A 24,639-nucleotide genomic window follows, 5' to 3' on the forward strand; every position below is an offset into this window, starting at 1 on the left:
TAGCTTGGGTGCAGGTCGGCTCTTTGGCTCCTTTGGACAAACCTCATTTACAAACACAGGATTCTGTTTGCACACGAGTGACAGGCTGAAGTGCTAATGGCTCAGACAAGAACTGAGTGGAGCAGACTAGGTTGAGAGGGCAGCTGGCATCCCAGAGGGTGCAGCAGAATCCAAGGCTCCAGAGGAAAATGGGCACAGTACAGCTGGGCATTCTGGGCTGTTTGTTTTTCCTGAGAACAGGAAGTATGTTTTGTTGTCGTTCTCTGTTCTGACACTCAGCACCTGGTCTAGTCAGTCTTCATGTCCTATGAGGTTGTGTCAAACTGCCTGTCAAACTGAGAAGTCTCCAGAAGATACAGTTCATTTCACGACTGCTCTGTATTTTCATTGGCCCATCTACAGAAAACCTTCAGATGCATTTTCTCAGGTTCTCTACACGGCCCATTGTGAGCAATGATGTTTCTTCTGCCAAAATAAATGAGGCAATGAGGAAAATTACTCTGAAATAGTCACACGGCTAACGCAGAAAGAGAAATCAAACCTGGGCCTTTCAGAACCCAGACTTTGTCGTCTGTGTGTGTCATGGTCCCTTGCACATACCACAGAGGTTCTGATACTCCCTAGCTGGACCTTACAGAATGCCCCACTGTCCCAGGCTTCCACACAGATTGCCCACGCCATTGCTGACCTTAGGAAGGCCTTCCTACAGCCAGTCTAGGAGAGTCCCTAGCACAGACCTTGTTAGAATAGAGTGTAAAAGGATTGGTGTCTGGGATATGAGGTGCCTCAGGGGGTGAAGGTGTCTACCACCAAGCCTGGTGACCTGAGTTCAATTCCCAGGACCCACAAGGCTGTCCACTACTACTTGTTCTCTGACCTCCACATGTGTGCTGTTGCCCACGTGCCCTAGTGTGTGCACACACGCACACCCACACTCAATAAACTGTAATTTTAAAATATGTTGAAAGATGGGGTATCTCTAAGTCTCATACTTTCTAGAAGGAAAAGGTTTTCTTCAGTTAGAACAGTACTGTCACTTTCTAACAGAAAATAGCTTTGTTCTTCCTCCTTAAAAGAGCTTGCTCTGCTCATGACTCCTGGAGAGCCATTCAGACTCTTCACTTCCTCTTCCTCTCTCCACAGTGCTTCTGTTCTTCTGGTGTGTCATCTTCCCAGGTTACTTTGTCCTCTGCAGCTCTGAGGGAACCTGGCCTGTGTGGCACCCCCTTCATGTTCTGTTTCCTAGTTCTTGGTAATAAAGACAGATGATGGCTCAAATTCCAGAAAACCCATCTGTGCGTTTCACATCTCAAGGCCTGTACTCTGGGACCATTATGGGACCTGTTGGAAAGAGTCCTACCAAGTACAGCAACGGTCATAGATCTGATTCTTCATGTTGTCTGACATTTTGGGAGGTGGTCGTGTGAGTTGAAGACAGAGCTTCTTTGTGTAGCCCTGGCTGACCTGGAACTCTGTAGACCAGGCTAGCCTCAAACTTAAAGATCCACCTGCCTCTGCTGGGATTAAATGTGCCATTCTGCCTGGTCAGTGTTAGATTAATAAGATTCTTTAAAGGCATGCACCACCACCACTGTTGGACATTTCTTAATTCAGAATTATTTGACATGGGAACACACCGCTGGCCTCCTGGGGCTGTTAAAGGAGATGACGTATGTCCACTCCTTAGCACCAAGTCTGGCACACAGCATGTGTCCATATACCTTGCTGATTCGTTGTGGGTGCCACACTGTTCCCTCAGCCCTGCTTCCCTGAGATGCTCTATATGGGACCAGTGGAATGTAAGGAATGGACAGAGAATGACAATTCAGCAAAGACCAGAAGCTTCAGGAATGCTCTCTCTCTCTTTTTTTTAAAGATTTATTTATTTATTGTATATAAGTACACTGTAGCTGTCTTCAGACACACCAGAAGAGGGCATCGGATCTCTTTACAGATGGTTGTGAGCCACCATGTGGTTGCTGGGAATTGAACTCAGGACCTCTTGGAAGAGCAGTCAATGCTCTTAACCACTGAGCCATCTCTCCAGCCCACCAGGAATGCTCTTTTAAGTATCACAAAGGCCTGGAAAAGTGGGTTTCTGGAGGTGGGGAGCAGTACGGGAATTGAACCCTGGACCTTGTGTGTGCTAGGCAAGTGCTCTACCATTAAGTCCCAACCCTAGCCAAAGTCAGCTTCTGTTGCCCCTTCTTTACAAATGAAGAAACTTTCCCCTGCTTCTCCCTGTCATCCCTTTCCTACCCTGCAGTTAGATGTCTGAAAAGCCCACTGTTCTCAGTCTTCAGCCTCTTCTGGTGCTCCCTTGATCTTGCAGTGCTCTCTTCCCTGATGTGGTGAACTGCATGCAGACAGACAACCTGGAGCTAAAGAAGCTGGTGTACCTGTACTTGATGAACTATGCCAAGAGTCAGCCTGACATGGCCATTATGGCTGTCAACACCTTCGTGAAGGTGAGCAGAAACCTGGTGGAAGTGGGAACAGGTGAAGACTGCTCACTCTCTCATGTCCGGAGTGCTTAGCACCCGGGCTCAGTTGCAGATTCACACACAGGCTTCCTTCTGCCTATTCAGGCTGAGGCCCTCTCCCTCCAGCAGAGGGCTCCCTCTCTCTCCAGAACCACAGACCAAAAGACCGCCTCATTCAGTCCCCGTGAGGTGGCACCAGGCCCACTGGTCTCTCATTCTCCTGTGTCTGCTGCCAGCACAGACTTCAGGAAGCACCCGAGAGCAGCTCCGTTCCCTCCATATGACTCCTTTCTGTGTTTCTGTTCCCAGATGAGGAGCAAAGCATGAACTTGGACGTTGGCTCCTAGTCTACTATGCTCACATACAGGAAAATTAGGGGTTTCTGTGGCTGTGTGTGCCTTTAATTCCAGCACTCGGGAGGCTAAGGAAGGAGAATTGCTATGACAATAGGTTGTAGCTAGGCTACATAGCGAGTTCCAGGCCAATCTGAGTAGTATCCCAAGACCCTGTCTCCAAAAGAAAAGACTATGGTGCTAGGAATATGGAGGTCCGGATTGCCAGTCTGCTCTGACTGGGTGAGCCCATAACCACCTCCAAAGCCTTCCTTGGTTGGGAAATGGCCTCAGGATGCAGCAGAGAAAGGGTATAGAGCCCATATGTGGCAAATGCTTGGCATCCATTCTGTGGCATTTGCTTTGAGTATTGTTGGCTGTGGGCAGTGGAGATCCCATAGCAGCTGCCTGATGTTGCTCAGAGCTGGAGGCCAGGAAGAATAGGAAGCCACAGATGACTCATCCTGCCCTGCCCCTGGCCAATGACTGGTTCTCCTCAGGACTGTGAGGACCCCAACCCCCTTATCCGGGCCCTGGCTGTGAGGACTATGGGCTGCATCCGAGTTGACAAGATCACAGAGTACTTGTGTGAACCACTCCGGAAATGCCTGAAGGATGAAGACCCATATGTGCGCAAGACAGCAGCTGTGTGTGTAGCCAAGCTCCACGACATCAACGCCCAGCTGGTAGAGGACCAGGGTTTCCTGGACACACTCAAAGACCTCATCTCTGACTCTAACCCCATGGTAAGTTGCTAACAGTCATCGTGATGCCTCCACAGACCTGGATTGCTTGAGAAGACAACCTGACTTTCCACCTTAGGAGTTAGGCCCTCGCTGAATATCTAATTGTGCTCCCTCCTTGCGGTGGTTGGCAGGGAACGAGGCCTGGTTTTCCAGTGGCCTCTCAAACGAGCTATATTTAGGAAAGCTGCCTAATCTTTCAGAGCCCTGTTTGTCTCATTGTTAGATTTTCAGGAGGTCACATACCTGACCTCAGCTGGCCTGCTCCGGCAAGCAGTGACTACAGTCAGTGCTATTGTCTGTCCCTTTCCAGTTGCTGTCATGTCAGTAACTCCTAACCAAGACTTCCTGTCATTTCCAGGCATGTAGTCCTCTTCCTTGTAGGGTTGAAATGGCGTCACCTTACAGTACTACAGTGAACAGAACAGGACACCAGGATGCATTAGCTGGGAACCCCGTCCCCTCACTCATTCTGATGGCAGGAGTTTGCAGTGAAGTTTGTCGGGACCTGTAATCCCAGCAGTCAAAAGGCTGAGTCAGGAGGATTGAAAGTTAAAGGCCAGCCGTCTATACAAAACGAGATCTTTTCTAAAAATTGAAAACTCTGTAAGAAATCAATGGAATATTTAAAACACTGGGCACTGCTCCCACTTTGTATCCAACAGAAACACCGATTGCTTATCAACTAAAGGCTGCTAACTAGAACACTGTGTCATAGAGGAAAGTTGTAAACATTGTAGACTGTTCAGGAAAGGAGTTGTCCTGGCCAAAACATTCGGTAAACCCTCCTTAGCCTGCACCCATCCCCTACCAGCAGCCTTGAAGAGGTAGATCTGCAGGACTTCTGTCTCTGAGCAGCACAGCTGACAACCACTGCAGTGAGCACTCTGGCCAGTAGAGGGCGGCGGGCTTGTGTTTCAGTGTGAGGTCCCTGGAGTTGGGCTTCCCTCTTTCCAATGGCAGATGTACTGATTGTAGTTTTGCTTTACAGAGGATCAGTGGGGTGAGTGCTTGCTGTAGGCCAGACTTTCTTGAGGCTCTAGAACCTACCAATAGGATCACATCATATTCCTTACAGAACATCCCATAGGGTCACACCATAGTCCTTACAGAGCATCCCATAGGGTCACACCATAGTCCTTACAGAGCATCCCATAGGGTCACACCACAGTCCTTACAGACTGTCCCATAGGGTCACACCACAGTCCTTACAGACTGTCCCATAGGGTCACACCATAGTCCTTACAGAGCATCCCATGGGGTCACACCACAGTCCTTACAGAGCATCCCATAGGGTCACACCACAGTCCTTAACAGAACGTCCCATAGGGTCACACCACAGTCCTTACAGAGCATCCCATAGGGTCACACCACAGTCCTTACAGAACGTCCCATAGGGTCACACCACAGTCCTTACGGAATGTCCAGTAGGGTCACACTGTAGTCCTTACAGAATGTGCCATCTTGATCTCCTAGTGTCATTAGCCCCTGTGCTCCCTGACGTGAGCAGTACCTCCAGCCTCTACCCTTCTGTCCTCTCATCCAGGTGGTAGCAAATGCAGTGGCTGCCCTGTCAGAGATCGCTGAGTCTCACCCCAGTAGCAACCTGCTTGACTTGAACCCACAGTCTATCAACAAGCTGCTGACAGCCCTTAATGAGTGCACCGAGTGGGGCCAGATCTTCATTCTGGACTGTCTGGCGAACTACATGCCTAAGGATGACCGTGAGGCCCAGAGGTGAGCAGACAAACCCTGGCCAGGAACTGACAAGGATCTGTCTGAACTGAATCAAGTTTTGTAGCTTCAGAACCACTGACTTTTTTAGGTACCTGACTCTGCTAGGTGCCTTCAGTGTTAGGTAATCTTTAGAGCAAGTCTGTGAAACGTATCCTATCATCCTTGACCACCTCACAGACAAGGAGACTGAATTAGTGAGAGGAGGAACTGTGTAGTTTACCCAGCTGGATCTGTCTTGACCAATGAGTGAGTGCTTTGGCAGTAGTGAGGGAAAGAGCTGACAGTTGGAGGTATCTGCCGTGTGCCAGCCTCTTACTCACTCTGTTCACTCACATGCCTACAAGCCTGTGAAGTAGATATGTGAGTGCATCAACTCTCAGATGAGGAAACTGAGGCTCATGGTGTCTTGGACCTGTGACTCAGTAGGTAGCAGACAAGAAGGCCTTCTTCCTGTGGCTCAGTGGGTAGGGTGACGGCTGAGCATGCATGAAGCCCTGAGCTGTGCCCACACTGCATGAACCACGCTTGGTGGTGTGGTGGGTCTTCTCAGCGCTTGGAGATGAAGGCAAGAGGATCAGAGTGTTAAAGTCAGTGGCGGAACACTTGTCTCAGACATGAGGCCCTAGGTTCAGTGCTAGTACTGGAAGGAAAAGAAAAGGGGGTGGGGGGTAGGAAACAACCTTGGCTTGAGAAGCTCATGGGCTGCATAGCAAGTTTAAGGCCCATCTAGGTTACATCTGTCTCAAAACAAAAGCCAAAAAGACATGCTGCTGTGAAAAGTGAAAAAGGACCTTTTTCCCTTGTCTCCTTCTCTTTGCTCTACTGTGACTGCTGACCGCAGCATCTGCGAGCGGGTCACTCCTAGGCTTTCCCATGCCAACTCTGCTGTGGTGCTGTCCGCAGTGAAGGTCCTGATGAAGTTCATGGAGATGCTGTCTAAGGACCTGGACTACTATGCCACACTACTCAAGAAGCTGGCCCCTCCCCTGGTCACACTGCTGTCAGCAGAGCCAGAGTTGCAGTATGTGGCTCTGCGCAATATTAACCTCATTGTACAGAAAAGGTAAGGTGACTGCCACACACGTCTGCCATATGCTGGAGACAGGGACCCTCGGGGAAGACTGATCTGTCACCATGTAGGAAGCCTGAAGAGTGTAAGGGGTTCTCAACCAGAGTACCTTTCCCTTTAGGGACACTTGACAATGTCTGGAGATATATTTGGTTCTCACAACCTGAGGCTGCTACTGGCATCGAGTGGGCAGAGACCAGGGACACTGTCAGTATCCTACAGTGCTGTAGAGTCCCAGGTCAGTGGTCAGTACACTGGTCAGCCTCAGAGAGGGGGAGCACAGTGCTGCCTCGCCCTGACACAGGGCAGCTCAGAGCCTGCTCAGCCCTTGACATCTCAAGACATGTATGTTATGTGTGCAGTTTGCATGGGGACAAAGTTCATAGGTCCACTGAAATCCTCACTATTTGAGACCTTAGAGGTGCTGAGAGATGATGGACTTGGCATAACCTCAAGGCCTAGGGGGAGTAGAACAGAGTGCTGGGCGGCCTCCTGTCTTCCTCCTAAGGAGGTGACTTAGGAAGTCACTGCACCCAAGGAAGGGGTCCGGCTAGATGGGTAGAGTCTGAAACTCTGTGAGCAGCACCAGTGTGAAATGTCACAGAAATGATCTCCTCCATGGCATCCCTGAGGGAGGGCATCTTGCAGCTGGGGTGGGATCCTAAATTCTTCTCCCACCTTTAGTCTAAGAGATCTCTTTATAGTCAGGGCTTGACATGGCAACTCATTCCTGCTGTCTGCTGCCAAGAACCAGGACCACAGTGAGCATGGCCACTGTGGTCAAGCCTAGGAAGGTCGTACACCATACTCTGTCACAGCATCTCTCTGGCTCTTCCTTAGAGGGCCAGAGATATTTATTGAGCTGGGACGTTTGTGAAGATTTGGAAGGTGAACATGGATAAAGTATTCCAAGTCCCTAAGCGATGAGATGTTTCGAAATTGGGTTTTGCTGTTGCAGTGAGGGTCTCTATGTACCAATGCCCATTGGTCACTGCATTAGTTAGAATACAGGAACTAGGTCAGCATGAAAGGTCCTCTCTGCTATATATAACATGATAATCTCTTAAGAAATTGTCTGTGTCATGCAGTCATGACCTGTGGCAGGCTGACATGATTGGGCGGCCTTTGTCAGGTCTTGCTCATAGAGTCACCTTCCTACCCATCTCACTTCCCTCCCCCACAGAGCACCCAAAGCTTGTTCGGCCAGCCTCTCACACAAGTTTGCATTCAGTAGACTCTTGAGTTCCTCCTTCGCCTGTCCCTGTCACAGAGCTTCATCCCTGCTATAACTTTGTTTTCGAATTACAATTTCTATCTTGGAGAGGATATAGAAGCAGGAGTTGGATGGTGCCTTTCACCTTGCTCTCAACCACTTAGTGTGTGACACATGCAAGCTTTATAGCCTTTCTGAATTTCCTTGTCTTAGAAAAATGTGTCCTGTGGTACCATTGAGGGCAGCAGGCAGCAGCGGACGAGCACACACTTAGCCAGCTCACCGGGTGACAGTTCCCATTAGGAAGTGCCTTCATAAAGCAGGCATTGATGATACTAGATGTTTCCTCTCCCTCATCTGACCTACTGTACAAGAGTCAGTTTGTGTCTACAAATTCACACTTATGTTCTGAAACTGGCTAGCATTTCCCAATAGCCAGCCACTGTGCTCCTCCCTAAGACTTGCTAGAATGCCAACAGCTCTGTCATAAAGGAAAGTATGGAAGAAGTCATGACATCCTCCCTCTGTTGGAGGATCACGAGAGAGACAAGCAGCCTGTGTGAAGTGTTTGTGCCCAGGGAGCCTGACTGAGACAGGGTACCTAAGGTGTGCATTAGGGGTACACTCCAATATTTCAGGACTCCAGAGGGAAAGCAAGGTTTGAGTATAAACCATATTGTTTATAAGTAGTGTAGTCAACCACTATTTCTATCATCATATGACCAGGATGAGTGTTCCCAATTTGAGTCCACACACACCAGGTCTAATAACTGGCAGATCTGGGCCTGTGGTGGTAATTGTTCTTGCATAGTTCATTCTTATTTCATGGGTTAGGAATCTAAACACTGAGCTCACCCATTGGGATTACACCCTGGCCTGCTGCCTGCTAACCTTGGGAACTCTTTTTCCTTCCTGAGATGTGTTCCAGCAAGCTGTAGCCAGGCAGAGCCACTGCTTATAATCACACAATCTTAATAGAAGTTCTGCCTCCCTAGAAATCATATTTCACCTGTAGCCCAGGAATTCCCCAGCAGATGTGAAATAGCTTCCTCGAAGGTCTTCTGATGTTTGTTTGTTTATTTGTTTGTTTGTTCGTTCTCCGGGCATCCTGCCCTGCCACCAGGCCAGAGATTTTGAAGCATGAAATGAAGGTTTTCTTTGTGAAGTACAATGACCCCATCTATGTGAAGCTGGAGAAACTGGACATTATGATCCGCCTGGCCTCCCAGGCCAACATTGCCCAGGCAAGCAAGCAGAGTGCCGTGGTGTGGGGCACAAGCTTTGGTGTCAAGATGACTTCCTTACTAGCTATGTCTGTAGGTCAGGTCGGCTAAGCATGCCCAGGGTTGGCATTTCGCCTCAGAGAGAGTGCAGCACGGGGGAGGGGAGGGACAGCATTGTAAGCAGGCAGAAACAACTCATATTTACATTACTGGAGAATGTCCTTAAGCTGTGCACACAGCTACACTTCTGAAGTCCCAGATACCTGAGTTCCTGGAGCAGAAGAACACTTGTCCTGAGATCAAGACTATCCTGGGCAACATGCGTAACTTCCTACATAGACGCATAAAGTTCTTATTCTCCCTCTTGCCTGCCATCTAGTCACTAGAGAGTAATATTGGGCACCGAGGTGTGTCGCTCAGTCAGTAAAGCACTTCCTAGGGGTAGCCGTGAAGACTCGAAATTGATGCCCAGAACCTGGAAATTGATGCCCAGAACCTGTGTTTAACAAGCTGAGTGTGGGAGCTGTGCAGTTAAGAGCACTCGCTACTCTTTCAAAGGACAGGGGTTTAGTTCTCAGCACCCACTTCAGTTAGCTCACAGACACCTGCAACTCCAGTGTCAGGATATCTGATGCCACCTTCTGTTCTTGACACACACACACACACACACACACACACACACACACACACACACACACACTTTGGAATGTAAAGAGAAGGTGGATGATTCTGAGAAGTGACTGCTCTGGCTTCCACATTCATGTGCACACATATCTATAGCCATTCGTCCTTCCCCCAGAAGCAGTAGTTGAAGCTGGGGATGTAGGTCGGTGGTTAGAGCACCCACTTAGCACATACAAGGCCCGATCAATCCCAGCATCACACACACAGAGTAATGTCCTTGGATGTAGTAGCCACCAGTATAAAGCGAGGGTTGTACCTTTCTACACAGTCGCCTCTACCTCCCTTTGCGTTACCTTCCCTTTGACGAACCTAGTGACACTCCCCAGGGCTGTCATGAGCGCAAGCAGCAGAATGGCGTCCCTTTTGGCGTTTGCTTATCCCTGTTACCCAAGAGCTGTAACAGGTGGTTCCATCAGATCCATCCAACCTGTTTTCTGTTTGGACCACAGGTTTTGGCAGAACTCAAAGAGTACGCGACAGAAGTAGATGTGGATTTTGTACGGAAGGCAGTGCGTGCCATTGGCCGCTGTGCCATCAAGGTGGAGGTGAGTAGGCTCTGGAATTCTGTTTTTAGCCAGGGTAGGGAAGGTTGTTGAAAACAGAAAGCACCCTGATCTAGCAGTTACTCATGGTCCAGGAAATCCAAGGGTCACCAACAGAGCCTCCAAGGTGCCCTCTATGCAGATTAGATTGGCACTTTCTCATATTAGGCCCTTGTGTTGCAACAGGTCATGATGGTTCTGCAGCATTACTTAAGGCCACAGGGCATCCAGCAGCTTATAGGGTTCCTATTAGACAGGACCTCTGCCTGATAGATATTCCAATTGGTCCTTTGATTGAATTACTGGGCTTCTCCTCTGAGCTACCAAGCCACTCTACACCCTGGGTCCTGGCATTTTACTCCCTCCCACTCTACCTATTCCTTGACTGTTGACCTGGACTCAGTGGGTCTGCTGGTGGCGTTAGGATCCTAGGATAGCTCGTCTTATTCAGGACAGACCCTTGATGTGGATTAGGGCCCTCCCGAGACATCTGCACCCTTGGGCTATTGTTGTGCATACAGATAAAAGCAAAAGACTCAGAACAGAGGCTTCGTAGGCTTAGTCATAGCAGCCCATTTTATGACAAGCCAGAGAGACAGGGCCAAGTAGGGTCACTGAGCCCTTGGGGTTTGCCTGACGGAACTCCCCATGACCTCACGCTGTCAGAGCTGCACCTCTGACCTTCTCCAGTTCTTCTCTATCTGCACGTCCTTTTCATTCAGAGCCTGCAGTTGTTGGCCCTTTTTCTCTACCCCCTCATCGAGGGAGAGTGATCTGTTCTGTCCTATGATAAGGAAGGCGGAGCAAGGTGGCTCAAGCCGCTTGGCCTTGGCATGACCGATTCCCAGTGGAGACACTGTACCCACTCTGCCTCTTTCCCACACAGCAATCTGCAGAGCGCTGTGTGAGCACATTGCTTGATCTCATCCAGACCAAGGTCAACTATGTGGTCCAGGAAGCCATTGTGGTCATTAAAGACATCTTCCGCAAGTACCCCAACAAGTAGGTGCCCACTCTTCCTGGTAAAAGCACAGCCTGGCTTCCCTTTCCTCGCCTCCTTCTCCATTTCACAAGCAGCTTTCTCAAAAGAAACTTTTTGTCTATCTTCTTTTACCCAAACTGGCTGTCCAGGCCAAAATAAGAGCAGCTAAACTCCAACAGCTAAAACATCCCCTATCACCGGCAGTGGTGATGCTTGCCTCTAATCCCAGCATTTGGGAGACAGAGGCAGGCAAGATCTCTGTGAGGTGGAGGACAGCCTGGGAAACACAGTCTCAAAACACACACACACACACACACACACACACACACACAGAGACAGACACACACACAGAGAGAGACAGACAGACAGACAGACATAAACACACCCATACATACATCAGACACACACACATATACACATACACACACACATCCATACATACCCCCCCCACACACACACACGTACACACACACCCCACATACACACAGAGACAGACAGACAGACACCCCCTCCCACACACACACACTCTCTATCCTCATCCCCAGCTTCTCTCCAGACCTGGGATGCTGCGTATCCTTACTGGTGCTCACACCCTGGCTCAATCATGCTTTCTCAGGTACGAGAGTGTGATAGCCACACTGTGTGAGAATCTGGACTCGCTGGATGAGCCTGAGGCTCGCGCTGCTATGATCTGGATAGTGGGCGAGTATGCTGAGCGGATTGACAATGCGGACGAGCTGCTTGAGAGCTTCCTCGACGGCTTCCATGACGAGAGCACCCAGGTGAGCCTTCAAGCAGGCAGAGCCATTCCTGACTGCCTGACCCACCTTTTCCCTCCCTCTACAGACTGCATTGCTCCCACAGCAGTGCCTCGGAAGACATGTGTGAAAGGTGATCAGAAGTTTCTGGCTTTGTTTTTAATTTCATATGTATCTTCAGCCGTGGTTCAAATGGAAATGCTGCAGGGCTTTACAGTGAAAATCTCCCTCTGACTGCCTTCTGCCCGTGCCCTCGGTTCCCTGGTGATGGGGAAGTTTAGGATCTGCCGTGGATCTGCGTGCGCACGTGCTTACTCATTTGCAGCTACTTCCCACTCTTGTTGGCATTTGTGTCCTACAATTCCTCAATAAGTGATCCTGAGCTAGCCTTCCAGAAGAGACAGACAGAGCCTATGGCATCTAGACATTTTTATCAAATGGTCAACATGTAACATTGATTCATTAGCATCGAGCTCTGGCCCTCAGCCCTTGTGCCTCACTTAGCTTGTCTAGCATACATACTTCTCAACAGAGAACATTCCAGCCTTCTGGACAAGCACTACAGCATCCTAGCTTAGAGACAGTTTTAAATGAAGAAAAAGTTACTTTTTACAGGATGAGAGCTGAAATGAAGGGAGAGTCAGCCTTGCCTTGTCCAACCTCAGCTTGGACATATACATCAGGTGATCTATCTTTCCAGTGCTCTGCCTATATGTACAGGTGACCACAGAGCCCTGTGTAAATACTGATTTTAAAGGGCAACAAGAGGCAGGTTTACAAGCACAGAAGCAAGCTGTGGCAGTATACACATGTAATGTCAGCGTTTGTAAGGTAGAGTTTGTCAGATGTTTGCAGTCAGCCTTGGCCATGTAGAGTTTGAGTCTGGCCTGGGTCAGTAAAAACAAGGTTGGTGAGATGACTCAGTGTATAAAATCACCTGCCACACACCCTGACCTCTAGAATTCAGTTGTAGGGACCACATGTCTCACAGCATGCAGGGCCACTCACATACACACAGATGAGAAACACTTGTAATAAAAAAAAAAAATAAAAATAAAACCAAGTTTTTACCAGTGTGGGGATGTAAATGCTGTAGTGGTCCATTATCCGACTTCAGATCTCTCAGGAGCTTGCCTTCTCCCCTCAGGGTGCAGCTGAGAGGCATGCCGTCATTAATTTATGTATCCTTTAAGTCAACTGGACGTGTGTGTGTCTAGTCTGTCTTTGTAGACATACTGCTGTGAAAGGCAGCTTGGTGTAAACTATTTCAGGGATGAACCCTTGAGCAGACAGCTTGGAGAGAAGGGATTGTACACTAGGGGTCGGGGTAGCTCTTGCCTGATTTCGTTTGGTAGAGATTGTCCTGGTTTGACCTCATCTAAGATAGTTCTTCCCTGCCTCTTGGACTTGGTTTGAGCAGCTCAGAGGGTAGTGGGTGTAGCTTGTCTGCGTCTCCTCATCCAGCTTCCATCAGTGCTCCTTTTGCTGTGAATTAGGAAATGTCTTCTGCAGGCCGTGTAACCTAGTGAATCCAAGCATGGGCAGTGGAGTCAGACCCTAGAGCCCACTCCCTCGTCTGCTCACTCTCTGTTAATGGTGCTGTGCTCATCTTAGCATGTGTCTAGCTCATTGGAAGTACTCATCAGTTGGGAGTATTGACCTGGGTCGGAGTTAGATTCAAAAGGGAAGTGGCCCGGGAGAAAGCAGAGCCTGCTGGTCCCCATAGCCAACATGTCTGCTGGTCCCCATAGCCAACATGTCTGCTGGTCCCCATAGCCAACATGTCTGAGCAGCACAGGCCTCCCCTACTCCTGCTTCCATTGTGCTGTTAGGGCTGACTCGGCCACCTCCATGGCTCTGCCTTAGTCACAATCCCACAAGCAGCGTTACAGTGGGTCAATAGTTCAGGCTCTGTCCTTAAAGTTTTCACAATTACCATGGAACTTTTATGCCAACGGTCCGAGAGAAACCCCGAAATCTATGTTTTCTGGAGTCAAGACTGGTGGGCCAGTTGTTCATTCTGCTCTGTATCGATGGAAAGAGAGAACGGCAGTTCTCTGAAGGGAAGCCAGCAGAGTGGGTGCTAAGTGAGCAAAAACAGCAGATGTCCGTGGCAGAATCATAGCAGTGATTCTCATTGCCACTCACCTCCCACTGCCGCCTGCCTCTGTGCTGCTTCGTTTTTGCATCAGACTCTGTCTGTGGTTCCAAGAAGCCAAGCCCTTTCTGTATTGTTTCTGCCCCTGTAACCAAGTCCTCCTTAAGGCCACAGCAGAAGGTTGCCTCTAGGAGTAAACTGCCAAATATTTGGGTAAATCTTGTAGCCTCTTCCTCACAGGACTAACCCTGCTGTGGAGCCCGGGATTGGGGACGTTGGAGAACAGCTGAGTCAGAAGTCTATAGGGAAGCAAACATCCCTGAAATTTGAACTCACTCCATGTCCCTTAGATTCACCACGCCCTTGCAGGGTGGGTGGAGCTCGCCTTCAGTCCCAGCTTCACAAAGGGCTATTGCACTGAGCTCTTGCTCACAGCTAGCCAAGAGCTAGGCCCACTTTACAGGGGACGAGACCATCCCGTAACTTTAATAACTGTTGGGAAGACAGAGTCAGAGTTCAGCTGAGGAGCGGTCACTCTAGCTCCAGCAAGTGCTGTGGGTTGTTTGCAAAGCTCACAAGATACCACTCCCATCTGGAACAGGCTATTGCTTTTTTCCCCTGTTTTTTGGAATGGTGCTTTTGCAACAGGGTTTCCATACATCTTCAGCTGGCCTCCAGCCAGCATTTCCGACCCTGCTTCCGTCCCTCAGTACTGGATTGCAGGTGTGACCACTCTCAGTTTAGACGATATGTCTTCCCCACGGCTGAAGGTGCATGGCAGAGCCCCGTGTGTCAGCCACAGGCTGGGCACACTCCTGTCGTGGAAACAGTAGCTGCTGGTCCTGCTCCGCTGACCCGTGTGTGAGCAGATGGCAAGTGGCTGGGGGTGAACTCACTCCCACAGGAAACCTCTGCTTCATTTTTTTATTTTTATTTAAAAAGGAGCATGGGGGGCTGGGGGGGGATGACAGCACCTGAGTAGAGACCAATGACAACTTTCAGGAGTTAGTTTTCTCTTTCACCCCGTGAGTGAAAGAGTGAATCCCAGGGATTAGCAGCAAGCATCTGTACCTACTGAGCCATCTTACCAGTCCATCCTCTCCATTCCTGCTCCTGTTGTCAGACTACCCTGCAAGCTAGGAAGGTGAAGCCATAGCCCCGGGACTGCTGCTGCTCAGCTGCTGGGTACAGGCCTGTCCCAGGCTGACAAAAGAGAAGAAGACTTAGGAAGGACCGTCCACGTGGTCTCCTGTACATATTTTTTTTCAGCCATGAATTAATTAATTTCTTTCTTTCTTTCTTTCTTTCTCTCTCTCTCTCTCTCTTTCTTTCTTTCTTTCTTTCTTTCTTTCTTTCTTTCTTTCTTTCCTGCTTTTATTTTTTGAGACTGGGTTTCTTGGAACTTACTCTGCAGACCAGGCTGGTCTATAACTTAGAGACCTACCTGGCTCTGCCTGCAGAGTTCTGGGAATAAAGATGTGCACCACCACTGCTTGGAATGCTTCCCTTTTCGTGCACAAGATTAACAACATCTAAACTGGCACGGTGCATCATGCCTGTAACCTCAGGACTTGGGAGGTGGAGGATGGAGAATTGCTTCACATTTAGGCCAGCCTGAGTAAGTCAAAATAGGATCCAGCTTGGGCTATGGGGTGTGAGCCTGCATCAAAAGCAGAACGAGTAAATAAAAATACAGTGACTTTAAAAAAATTGTCAGCAGTCAACCGATACTCAAGCTTCTGGACTCTGGGCATGGGGAACCTCGGGAAAGGAATCCAGGAACTGACTCAACATGTGTTCTGAACCATGTCCACGCCAGTCTTGGAAGCAGTACTCGAAGCCATCCTCCACCTTGACCAGGCCCTTCTAGAGGACATGGAGTAGACTTCAAATAGCTGCTCACAGAAGGACCCAACATGGCCCTCATTTAAAAACCTGGCTGTCCCCGGTAGCCTGTGGCTAGGGGTGCCTAATGTGCTCTCTCAGCACACACCACAGCACAACCCAAATTTCTTGACTTTCACTTCATGAATTTCTTAGGTGCCTCCTGTTCCCTAGGCACTGGCCTAAGCACTGTAGAATCACAGTGAGCTAGACAGACACTATCCCCACCCATCAAGAGCTCACACTTTTAATCCCAGCACTCAGGAGGCAGAGGCAGACTGTGAGTGCCAGGACAGCCAGAGCTGTGTAGTGAGACCTGCCTTGAAAAAAAGCAGCAGCTCACAGCCGCAGGGACTGCCTGGTAGCTGAAAAGGACCCAGAGGGGACTGGAGGTGTGGCTACCATAGGAGTGCTGGCAAGGCTGAGGAGATCTTGACGGAATGGAGGGCTCAGGGATGCTTCCTACCTTCTCATAGGCAGGCCTGTAGTTCCTCGGTGGCAGAGCCTGGCTGGCCTGCCCTCTGGATCTCTGTGGTACATTCACACCGTGAAGGAGCATACCAGTCTCACATGTTGCCTTTTGAAGCCATTAGAGCCGTGGGCTTGAAGCTCTTACGGGCATCTGAGAATCCAGCTGAGCCCTACCTGCCACACAGTACAATGCCCAGACCAAGTTCCTCCGTAGCAGCCCCAAGAAGAGGAGAGCTGTTCTTGGTTTCCGTCTGTTCTGAGACCTGCCACACCTCCCTTGGTGGTACATTGCACCCTATTTGCCTTGTCCCTTGCAGGTCCAGCTACAGCTGCTGACAGCCATTGTGAAGCTCTTCCTGAAGAAGCCAACAGAGACGCAGGAGCTGGTGCAGCAGGTCCTCAGTTTGGCCACTCAGGTAGTCCCCCACTTCTCTGCTGCTCCTCATGTCAAATCAAAGAAGCTTCATTCCTGGGAGCCAGTCTCCTCCTAACCTCTCAGGGTAGCATATGTGGAAACTAATGCCAGAGTAGCCTGAGGTCCCTGACTTCTGGGGTCAGCGTCACAGACAGATCCACATAGCATGGTGACACCAGGTGAAACTGAAGAGGGTGGGAACAGATGCTGGAAGATCACCGTAAGTAAGGGGAATGAGGACAGGACTGGGTGCGACCTGCCTGAACTAGGCATCCAAGGAGACAAAGCTGAAAGTTGGGGGCCACGATGTTCCCCTTAAAGTGGTTTGGAAGCCAGCTTTTGCGTATGTTCTCATCGTTGGATGAGACGGGTATGATGGTACATGCTTTTAATCCCAGCACTTGGGCGGCAGAGGGAAGCAGATCTCTGTGAGTTCAAAGTTAGCCTGGTCTACACAGTGAGTTCCTGAGAAGCCCTATCTCAAAAACCCAAAAAGAAAGGGGGTAAAAGCTGTGATAAGGCTGTTCTGTGGGAGGGCCCTTTCATGTGGGAGGGAGTTATAGAGGCTACTCCAACCCCGCCCACAAGGACTCGGACAATCCAGACCTTCGGGACCGTGGCTACATCTACTGGCGCCTGCTCTCCACGGACCCTGTAGCTGCCAAAGAGGTGGTACTGGCTGAGAAGCCCCTCATCTCAGAAGAGACAGACCTTATTGAGCCCACACTGCTGGATGAACTCATCTGCTACATTGGCACACTGGCCTCTGTCTACCACAAGCCACCCAATGCCTTTGTGGAGGGCGGCCGGGGAGTGGTGCACAAGAGTCTGCCACCTCGCACTGCCTCGTGAGTACAGCCGTCTAGCATGATGCAGGCCTTAGAAGGTGGCCCCTGGAAAGGCTTTAGTTTAAGCAAACTAGGATTCTAGCCACTTCCTGCCAATGTTTAACTACATACTAGGTGTCCACCATCACCACATGTAATCTTCTGAGTTGTTGAGACAAAGCGTCCATTTAGCAGATGAGGGTAGAGGGTGTGGGGAGTTTGGACAGCTCAGGACCACATGCTAGCAGAATGACTTCTACTTCCAAAGACCAGTTCCCACGGCCTCTGGTGCTCCCGGGTGGCTGGTTTGGCCCCGTGATAGTTCTTAGAGGCTGACGTCTAGTTTCCTTTTGAGAATAAGCTAGAATATGCACAGTTGGCTCATCCCACGGAGAGCTTAAAAGGCAGGTGAGCCTAGGAGGCAGAGGGGCAATTTACACAGTCCCGTGACCACACCCTAGACAGCGCCGAGGAGACCCAGAGCCTGGCGTAGGCAAAGATCTTAAGACTTGTATCTCTGCCTTCCCTGGAACATACTGATAGTTACCCCACCTGATCCAACAGGAGCGAAAGCACAGAGAGCCCTGAGACAGCCCCTGCCGGAGCACCTGCTAGTGACCAGCCTGATGTCATTCCTGCCCAGGGTGACCTGTTAGGTGACCTCCTCAACCTGGACCTTGGGCCCCCAGTGAGTGGCCCACCCTTGGCTGCCTCCTCAGTGCAGATGGGAGCTGTGGATCTTCTTGGTGGTGGCCTCGACAGCCTGGTATGTGCTAGGTCCCCCAGGGGATGTTACTAATGCTCTTCAGAGGAGCAGGCTTTGCTGCCCCTCTGCGATATCACAGGGGAGGGTGTGTGGGATGCTCATTCTGCTTGGTGGTGATTGTATAGCTCCCTGCTTAGGCAGGTGCATCCGTAGACTGTTCTAGCTTTGAGGAGCCAGGCCCTTGTCTGTCACACTCCGGCTGCCAGCTAGGGAGAACAGCCCAGTCAGGCCCCCGTGGAAGGTCAGGGGTAGAATTTCCTCCTGCACCTCAAAAGAGATAAGCCTAGTCCAGGGTCTCTGCCCTTCTTCAGGCACATAATGGGGCTGGGCAGAGGCAACTTCTGAACCTTTCCCTTGGTGTCAGTAGTGTGACCAAGAGAGAGCCTAGGACAAAGTTTTGGCACAGGCTGTGAGGGAGGGTGCCAGGCAGAATCAAGCTATGAGGAAAGGTAGTGTCCTTCAGATGGATGGGCTCTGGGCCTCAGAACAGACTCCTCCCAACTAGAGCCACAGTTGACTAACCTATCTCTCTCTCTTGTCTCATGTTCTTTCCTTGCCTCTCTCTCTCTCTCTGCATGTCGCCGCTGTCTCCTCACCCTGCCTGCTTCTGCTTGGAGATGGGGGATGAGCCTGAAGGGGTATGGTTCAACCCTCTGTCACCAGTTCTTTGTCTGTGCTGAACCTTGGCCAATGGCCCAGTGTCTGAGCAGTCTCTGCTTTGACTTCCTGGCATGCAGTTGCTACTGGCCACCATGCCCACAACCCCACAGCAATGCTGCCTTGTCGTCTGAAAGATGCTGGCCCTTGGCCTGAGCGTCTCACCTAGAGGACAGTCCTATATGCTCGAGGCTCCCCCTTGGGTGGGTTGAGTCTTCTCCCAGAGAGCGTTCCTTGAGGTTCAAGGCTTGTGGGACTCTGGGGTGCTCAGCCTCTTTTCCACCTCCTTCACTCTATCTTGTTTCTGCTATTTAAAGTTGATGTGGAGGCTGGTCCTGTTCTTCCCCCACTGATTTCAAAAGAGCCAGGTGACTGTTCGTCCTGGGCCTCTAAAGTCCCTGCCTCTCATGCATGTCTTTGATTTGTTTGCCAGATTGGAGACAGCAACTTTGGGGCACCTCCAGCATCAGTGGCGGCGGCAGCACCAGCCAGACTTGGAGCACCCGTCAGCAGTGGCTTAAGTGACCTCTTTGACCTGACCAGTGGAGTGGGCACCCTCTCAGGGTCCTATGTCGCTCCCAAAGCAGTAAGTCCTTCACCATCCTTCCTGACTGGAGCAGAGAAAGGAAACCGAATTGGGATTGATAAAGCCTCCATTGAACTCAGCCCTGTGAGGATGGAGGATGAACCTGAAGGGGTCCTTCCTTTGCCCCAGTCTTTCACTCTTACTGTGCCCTAGCTATGGTCCAGTATCCCGACAGCCTCTGCTTCGACCGTCTGACAGCAGGGCCTGGTCCAGGTGGCACAGTCAGCCTCTGTTGAGCAAAGACGGGGAATGCACTGCAGGCATTCGTCCCCTGGTGTAAAGCCCAGAGGGAAGGCGGTCTCGTCAGAGCACAGGTTCTCAGGCACAGAGAACTTGTCTCTGAAAGAAACTGATGGCCCGTATGATCTGTCTACATATGCAAATTAAAAATAACCATGTCTCCATCAGTGTATAGAGCCAAACGGGAAAAAACACATAGGCCAGTGGTATAAACACAGAACACCTATCTGCCCTAGAAGACATGGCAGTGCCTTGTCACTGTGACGTGACAGGCATGGGTGGCATTAATAGTTCAGCATGAGTAGTGTGGCTGGTGGTACTGTTAAGTGTCAGCTGACTCTCAATGAGGTTTCAACAGAACAGGTGCCAAGTGTGCGATGTAAACCTATAATCCTGCAACACTTGGGAAGCAGAGGCAGGAGGATCAGGAGTTGAGTGTCACAGGCATGGTGCTGCATGTCTTAATTCCAGCACCTCAGTGGCAAAGACAGGCAGATCTCTGTGGGTTCCAGGACAGCTAACGCTACATAGAAAGACCCTGTTTCCAAAGCCAGGGTGGGCAGCTATGGCGGTACACCCCTTTACTCCCAGCACTCAGGAATCAGAGGCAGGTGGATCTCTGTGAGTTTGAAGCCAGCCTGGCCTACGTAGAGAGTTCCAGGACAGCCAGGGCGACATAATAGAAAGAACCTATCTCAAGAGTTAGTCTGGAGAAGCTCCGTGCGTCATGCATCTCTGTATATATAAAGGTGCGCCAAGGATGCAGGAGTTGGAGTCACCCATGGCAGAGCGTTCAGCACTCCTGTCTTCAGTCCCTAAAACAGAGCAGCTCTCCCCTCACCTCATCTTGCTTCCTGGAGAATGACCCACAAGTCTCCAGTGTGTTCCTGAGGCTGTCGTCGTCATCCACTGAGACAGTTTCTAGACTAGAGTTTCGTGAGGCAGAAAGTCAAGCCAGACTCAGTGCGTGCTCATGGCACGGGCTCAGCAACAGCTGCTGGAGAGTTCTACATGGAGTGGTGAGGTGGTCTCCTTCACAACTGTGGAAAGGTGTGGAGTTGCAGAGAGCCCAAAGGAGACTATCACGGTGCCTTAGCAAAAGCAGCACAGACAACAGCAGCAGCTTTGGGAACACAGACAGACTAAGACAGGAAAACTTTCTCAGTGGTGGGAATGGCATGATATGAAGGGGCTGAAGCCATTCTGATGTGAGCAGCCATATAATTACAGGTCCTGAGCTAAAGCCACTGCAAAGCCATGGGTGAAAATAGCTAAGCTTGGCATAAATGTTTGAGCCTGGTGCTAGGAGGAGCACAGTGTGGGACATGTCACTTGTGTCAGGGAAGCTCTACGAGGGCATATATGGCCTAATTACTTCACAACACAGGTCACAGGCCGTGTCTGCTGACCCTTCATCCTCTGAGGTTCCCACCTCAGGGGCTTCAGGGGTCCACCCATGTAAGCCTGCCGTGCTTTGTGCTGGGAGCCGTAAGCAGCACCTGCACCTCCGTGACCTGGCCCCCTGCAGAGGAGGTAACCAGGAGCCCCCTGAGAAACCCACACAGAAGCAGCTCCTCCCCAGCGGCAGCCGGCAGTCCGCCTGCGGCCATGTTACTGTTACTCACTTTATGCTGAGAAGTGCGAATGCTTTTGCATGTGGCCACGTAGCTGGTAAGGGACAGAATCTGGAATCACGTGCAGGGCAGTGACATTGTAACCTGTGCTTCAACTTCTGTGTCACTCACTGTGTCTCACTATGAAGTCCCATGCTGGCATTGGTCGTGTGGCAGTTCCTCTGCCTCAGTTTCCAAGGGGTTTGTAGACACGAGCGACTGTGCCCGGCTGTATACTTTGTAAGGTCACAAGTCAGTCAGCAGGACCAGGTACAGTGCGCTGTGCACCACAGTGAGTTGCCTGCTATACAGATTGCTGACGCCAGGTCAACACATACTCATTACAATCCTAACAACCACCATACTTGGGAAGTAGAGGCGGGAAGATCAGGAGTTCAAGCCCAGCCTCGGCTATGTGAAACCAAAACAAGCAAACAACAACAAAACACTCAGTTGGGCCGGTGGCATCGCTCAGTGGATAAAAGAGCTTGCCACCACACTTGATGATTAAGTTCAGTCAGGAAATAACTAACTCCCAAAAGTTGTCCTCTGACCTCCACATGGACATCATGCAATATAAATACATAGGAAATAAATAGAAAGAAAAACCATTTTTTAAAAAGTCAGTTAATAGAATATAGAGGTACCCATCTCTACCCCCAGCATTAACAGGCAGAAGGATCTCAAAACAAGAACTACTGATGTCACAGGGATGAAACAGGGAAGATCCTGCTGCCTGGTACTCACTGGGTACTCAAGGATTGAGAAGCCATGAGCTGGCCTTAACTGATGACATCACTGCCAGTCTGGTAGAGATGAGGTACCTGGTCACACTCAGTGCTGTGAGGAGAGCTTCAGGGACTGAGCTGGAAGTAATCAGGCGGGCTCTGGAGGGAGAGTCCTTGCCACCAGAGAGGACTTTCTCACCTCCTCAGTCGCTGGTCCCCGCAGAAGCAGCAGCAAGTCATCTGTATTTCCTTCGCAGCACTATTACCACTGGGGTGGCTTGTCTTTTATTCAAGATTCCCCACCTGCCTTGGGTTGATTCCTGCCATTTAGTTAGCAAGCACCCTGTGCACAGCAGTGCCACCCTAGGCTCTAAGCCGCAGATGTAGATGGACCATCAAAACACTTCCCTTAACAGTCTCTGGGCAGCAGTAAGGAGGAGAGGTATACGAGCTCATGAATGCGAGCTTCCTGATGGAGGAATTCTGTTCCTCGGCCTGCTAGGGGCAGCCAGGACCCTGGCAGGTGAGAACTTGTTTTGTACTAGCCATACTATCAGGTCAGGCCAGTGTCTTCAGTGGAAGGCCAGCCATATCTCCTGCAGGAAGAGTTTGGGCTGTGACAGCCAAGGAGAATTCAGGCCATGACAGCCAAGGAGAGTTCGGGCTGTGACAGCCAAGGAGAGTTCGGGCTGTGACAGCCAAGGAAGGTTCAGGCTGTGGCCAGGATCTAGAATGCTGTTGGGTCTCAGCTCTGATTTTGGCTTGTCGGGGTGCTGGCAAAGCTTACCTTCTTCCTCAGTATTGCCTTCTTTGACCTCTGAAGATGTCCCTTTTGTCCTCAGCTTCTCTGATATACAGCTATACCATGATGCTGGCCCTGGGTGGGCTACACTATTAGCTTTATCATCGGGGTACATATAACATGCCTCAGTGGTAGAAATGGGTTGATCAGAAGACTCTTTAGGAAAGAAAAAAAGGGTCCCAGGCTAGCTATGACTCTTGGGTGGGGAAGAGGCACACAACTCCTCCCACCTTTTTTCCTACAGGTTTGGCTCCCTGCCATGAAGGCCAAGGGGCTGGAAATCTCTGGCACCTTCACCCGGCAGGTTGGCTCCATCTCCATGGATCTGCAGCTGACTAACAAGGCCCTGCAGGTCATGACAGATTTCGCTATCCAGTTTAATCGGAACAGGTGAGTCCTGGCCAGACTCAACAGCAGTGTCTTGACCACTGTGTGGACTTCAACGCACCAGGCAGAGTGGACAGGGCATCCCCATCAACTTGCCCTCTACTAACCAAAGGATAGTTTTGTGTCAGAAATCACTGCCCTAAGCCAGCAGCCCCCCGCTGGAGGTGCCTTACACCTCCCTCCTGCCTCTTCTCCCAGGCCTGAGTCCCTTTTCTGTTGGGGAACAGCTCTGAAAAAGTGGGTTGGGTAGTAGGCCTGCTAGCCAGGCTCCCCTGAGGGCAAAACAGTGCTCAGCCCAAGTTTTCTCATCAGACAAGGACTTGCTCTGAGAATGAGTAGTGGCTGCTCCAAGCTCCCTGTTGCTCCAGCCCCCATGTTTTCAGTACTACACATTGGTGAGGAAAGGTGCTGGCATGGTGAGCAGCAAGGCCAGGCTCTCTGGAACCGTGGCAGCCCCTCCTGATGATTCCTCTTCCTGAGTGTCTCCAGTGATGAGCAAACTGAGCCTCTAAGAAACTGACTAAAGGGGCAGCTTCCTCAGGAGAGATTGGGGAGGCGAGGCAGCTCTGCCTCTCCATTCGCAGGACACTAGAGGCCAGAGGGGCATGACTGCTTAGAACGAGCCTCCGTACAGTTAACCATTCCTGGGGAGCGAATCCTAGGCCAAGAACTGTGACAGTCCGCAAACCTGACAAGGATGGCAGGCCTGGGCTTCCCTCTAGATGCTAGGCAAGTCTAAATAAGAGTATAGTTCAGTTCTCAGCAGCCATTCACCCTGTAAGAGCTGGAAGCTGGATGTAAGCCTGTTCCTCACTAAGGGTCTGTGTTCTCATCAGGAAGACGGAACTGTGCATTCTGACTTTTACCAGGATGGAAATTGGCCTGTTGCCATGTGCTGCCCTGGACATACTGAATGCTCAGCTCAGGTTTCCCTGCACACCACTGGGACAACGTGTAGTGTTGTATTGCGTTGCCGACTGTACGGCTGTAGTTCAGACATAGCCCTCTTTTGAGTTATGGGTCTTAGCAGTATCTAGGCTGGCAGTTTTCCATCGAGAAACGTCGTTCAGGCCCTGGTGTTGGGTGGAGGTCCTGAGGGAGAGGGAGGGCTATGCTATCCTGGCCTACCAAGAACCAGCCCAGAGGAGAAAAAGCAGCAGAGAAGTCATGCTGGACCCAGGCTCTTGCAGGGGTGGTCATGAGCTCAGGAAAGGCTGACTTGGTGAAGAAGCTCTACTCATCACCATGCACACCCATCACCCTGCACACCCATCACCCTGCACACCCATCCCCCTGCACACCCATCATCACCCTGCACACCCATCATCACCCTGCACACCCATCACCCTGCACACCCATCACCCTGCACACCCATCACCCTGCACACCCATCCCCCTGC

At 50.6% G+C, this 24,639-nt stretch overlaps 1 protein-coding gene and 1 non-coding gene across 9 annotated transcripts in view; both read left to right on the forward strand.

Annotated features, from left to right (window-relative positions):
* Ap1b1 (adaptor related protein complex 1 subunit beta 1) overlaps positions 1-24,639 on the forward strand; it is a 51,284-nt gene that overhangs the window by 22,871 nt on the left and 3,774 nt on the right. For 4 of the 8 annotated variants that reach the window (XM_087582742.1, XM_087582743.1, XM_087582741.1 and 1 more), the window contains 14 exon segments: positions 2,333-2,468; positions 3,316-3,561; positions 5,105-5,295; positions 6,137-6,358; positions 8,701-8,821; positions 9,934-10,029; positions 10,913-11,028; positions 11,625-11,790; positions 16,537-16,635; positions 17,223-17,482; positions 18,026-18,227; positions 18,845-18,865; positions 19,318-19,470; positions 23,098-23,243. In XM_087582742.1, the coding sequence (XP_087438868.1) occupies positions 2,333-2,468; positions 3,316-3,561; positions 5,105-5,295; positions 6,137-6,358; positions 8,701-8,821; positions 9,934-10,029; positions 10,913-11,028; positions 11,625-11,790; positions 16,537-16,635; positions 17,223-17,482; positions 18,026-18,227; positions 18,845-18,865; positions 19,318-19,470; positions 23,098-23,243 (2,175 nt within the window). 8 annotated transcript variants of the gene reach the window in all.
* Snord125 (small nucleolar RNA, C/D box 125) lies at positions 23,683-23,779 on the forward strand. The gene has a single exon (XR_015637762.1). It is a non-coding gene; the product is annotated as a small nucleolar RNA SNORD125 (small nucleolar RNA).

This window comes from Rattus norvegicus, chromosome 14 (genome assembly GCF_021556685.1).
Source record: "Rattus norvegicus strain SHRSP/BbbUtx chromosome 14, alternate assembly SHRSP_T2T, whole genome shotgun sequence".
In the NCBI taxonomy this organism is placed as follows: Eukaryota; Metazoa; Chordata; class Mammalia; order Rodentia; family Muridae; genus Rattus; species Rattus norvegicus.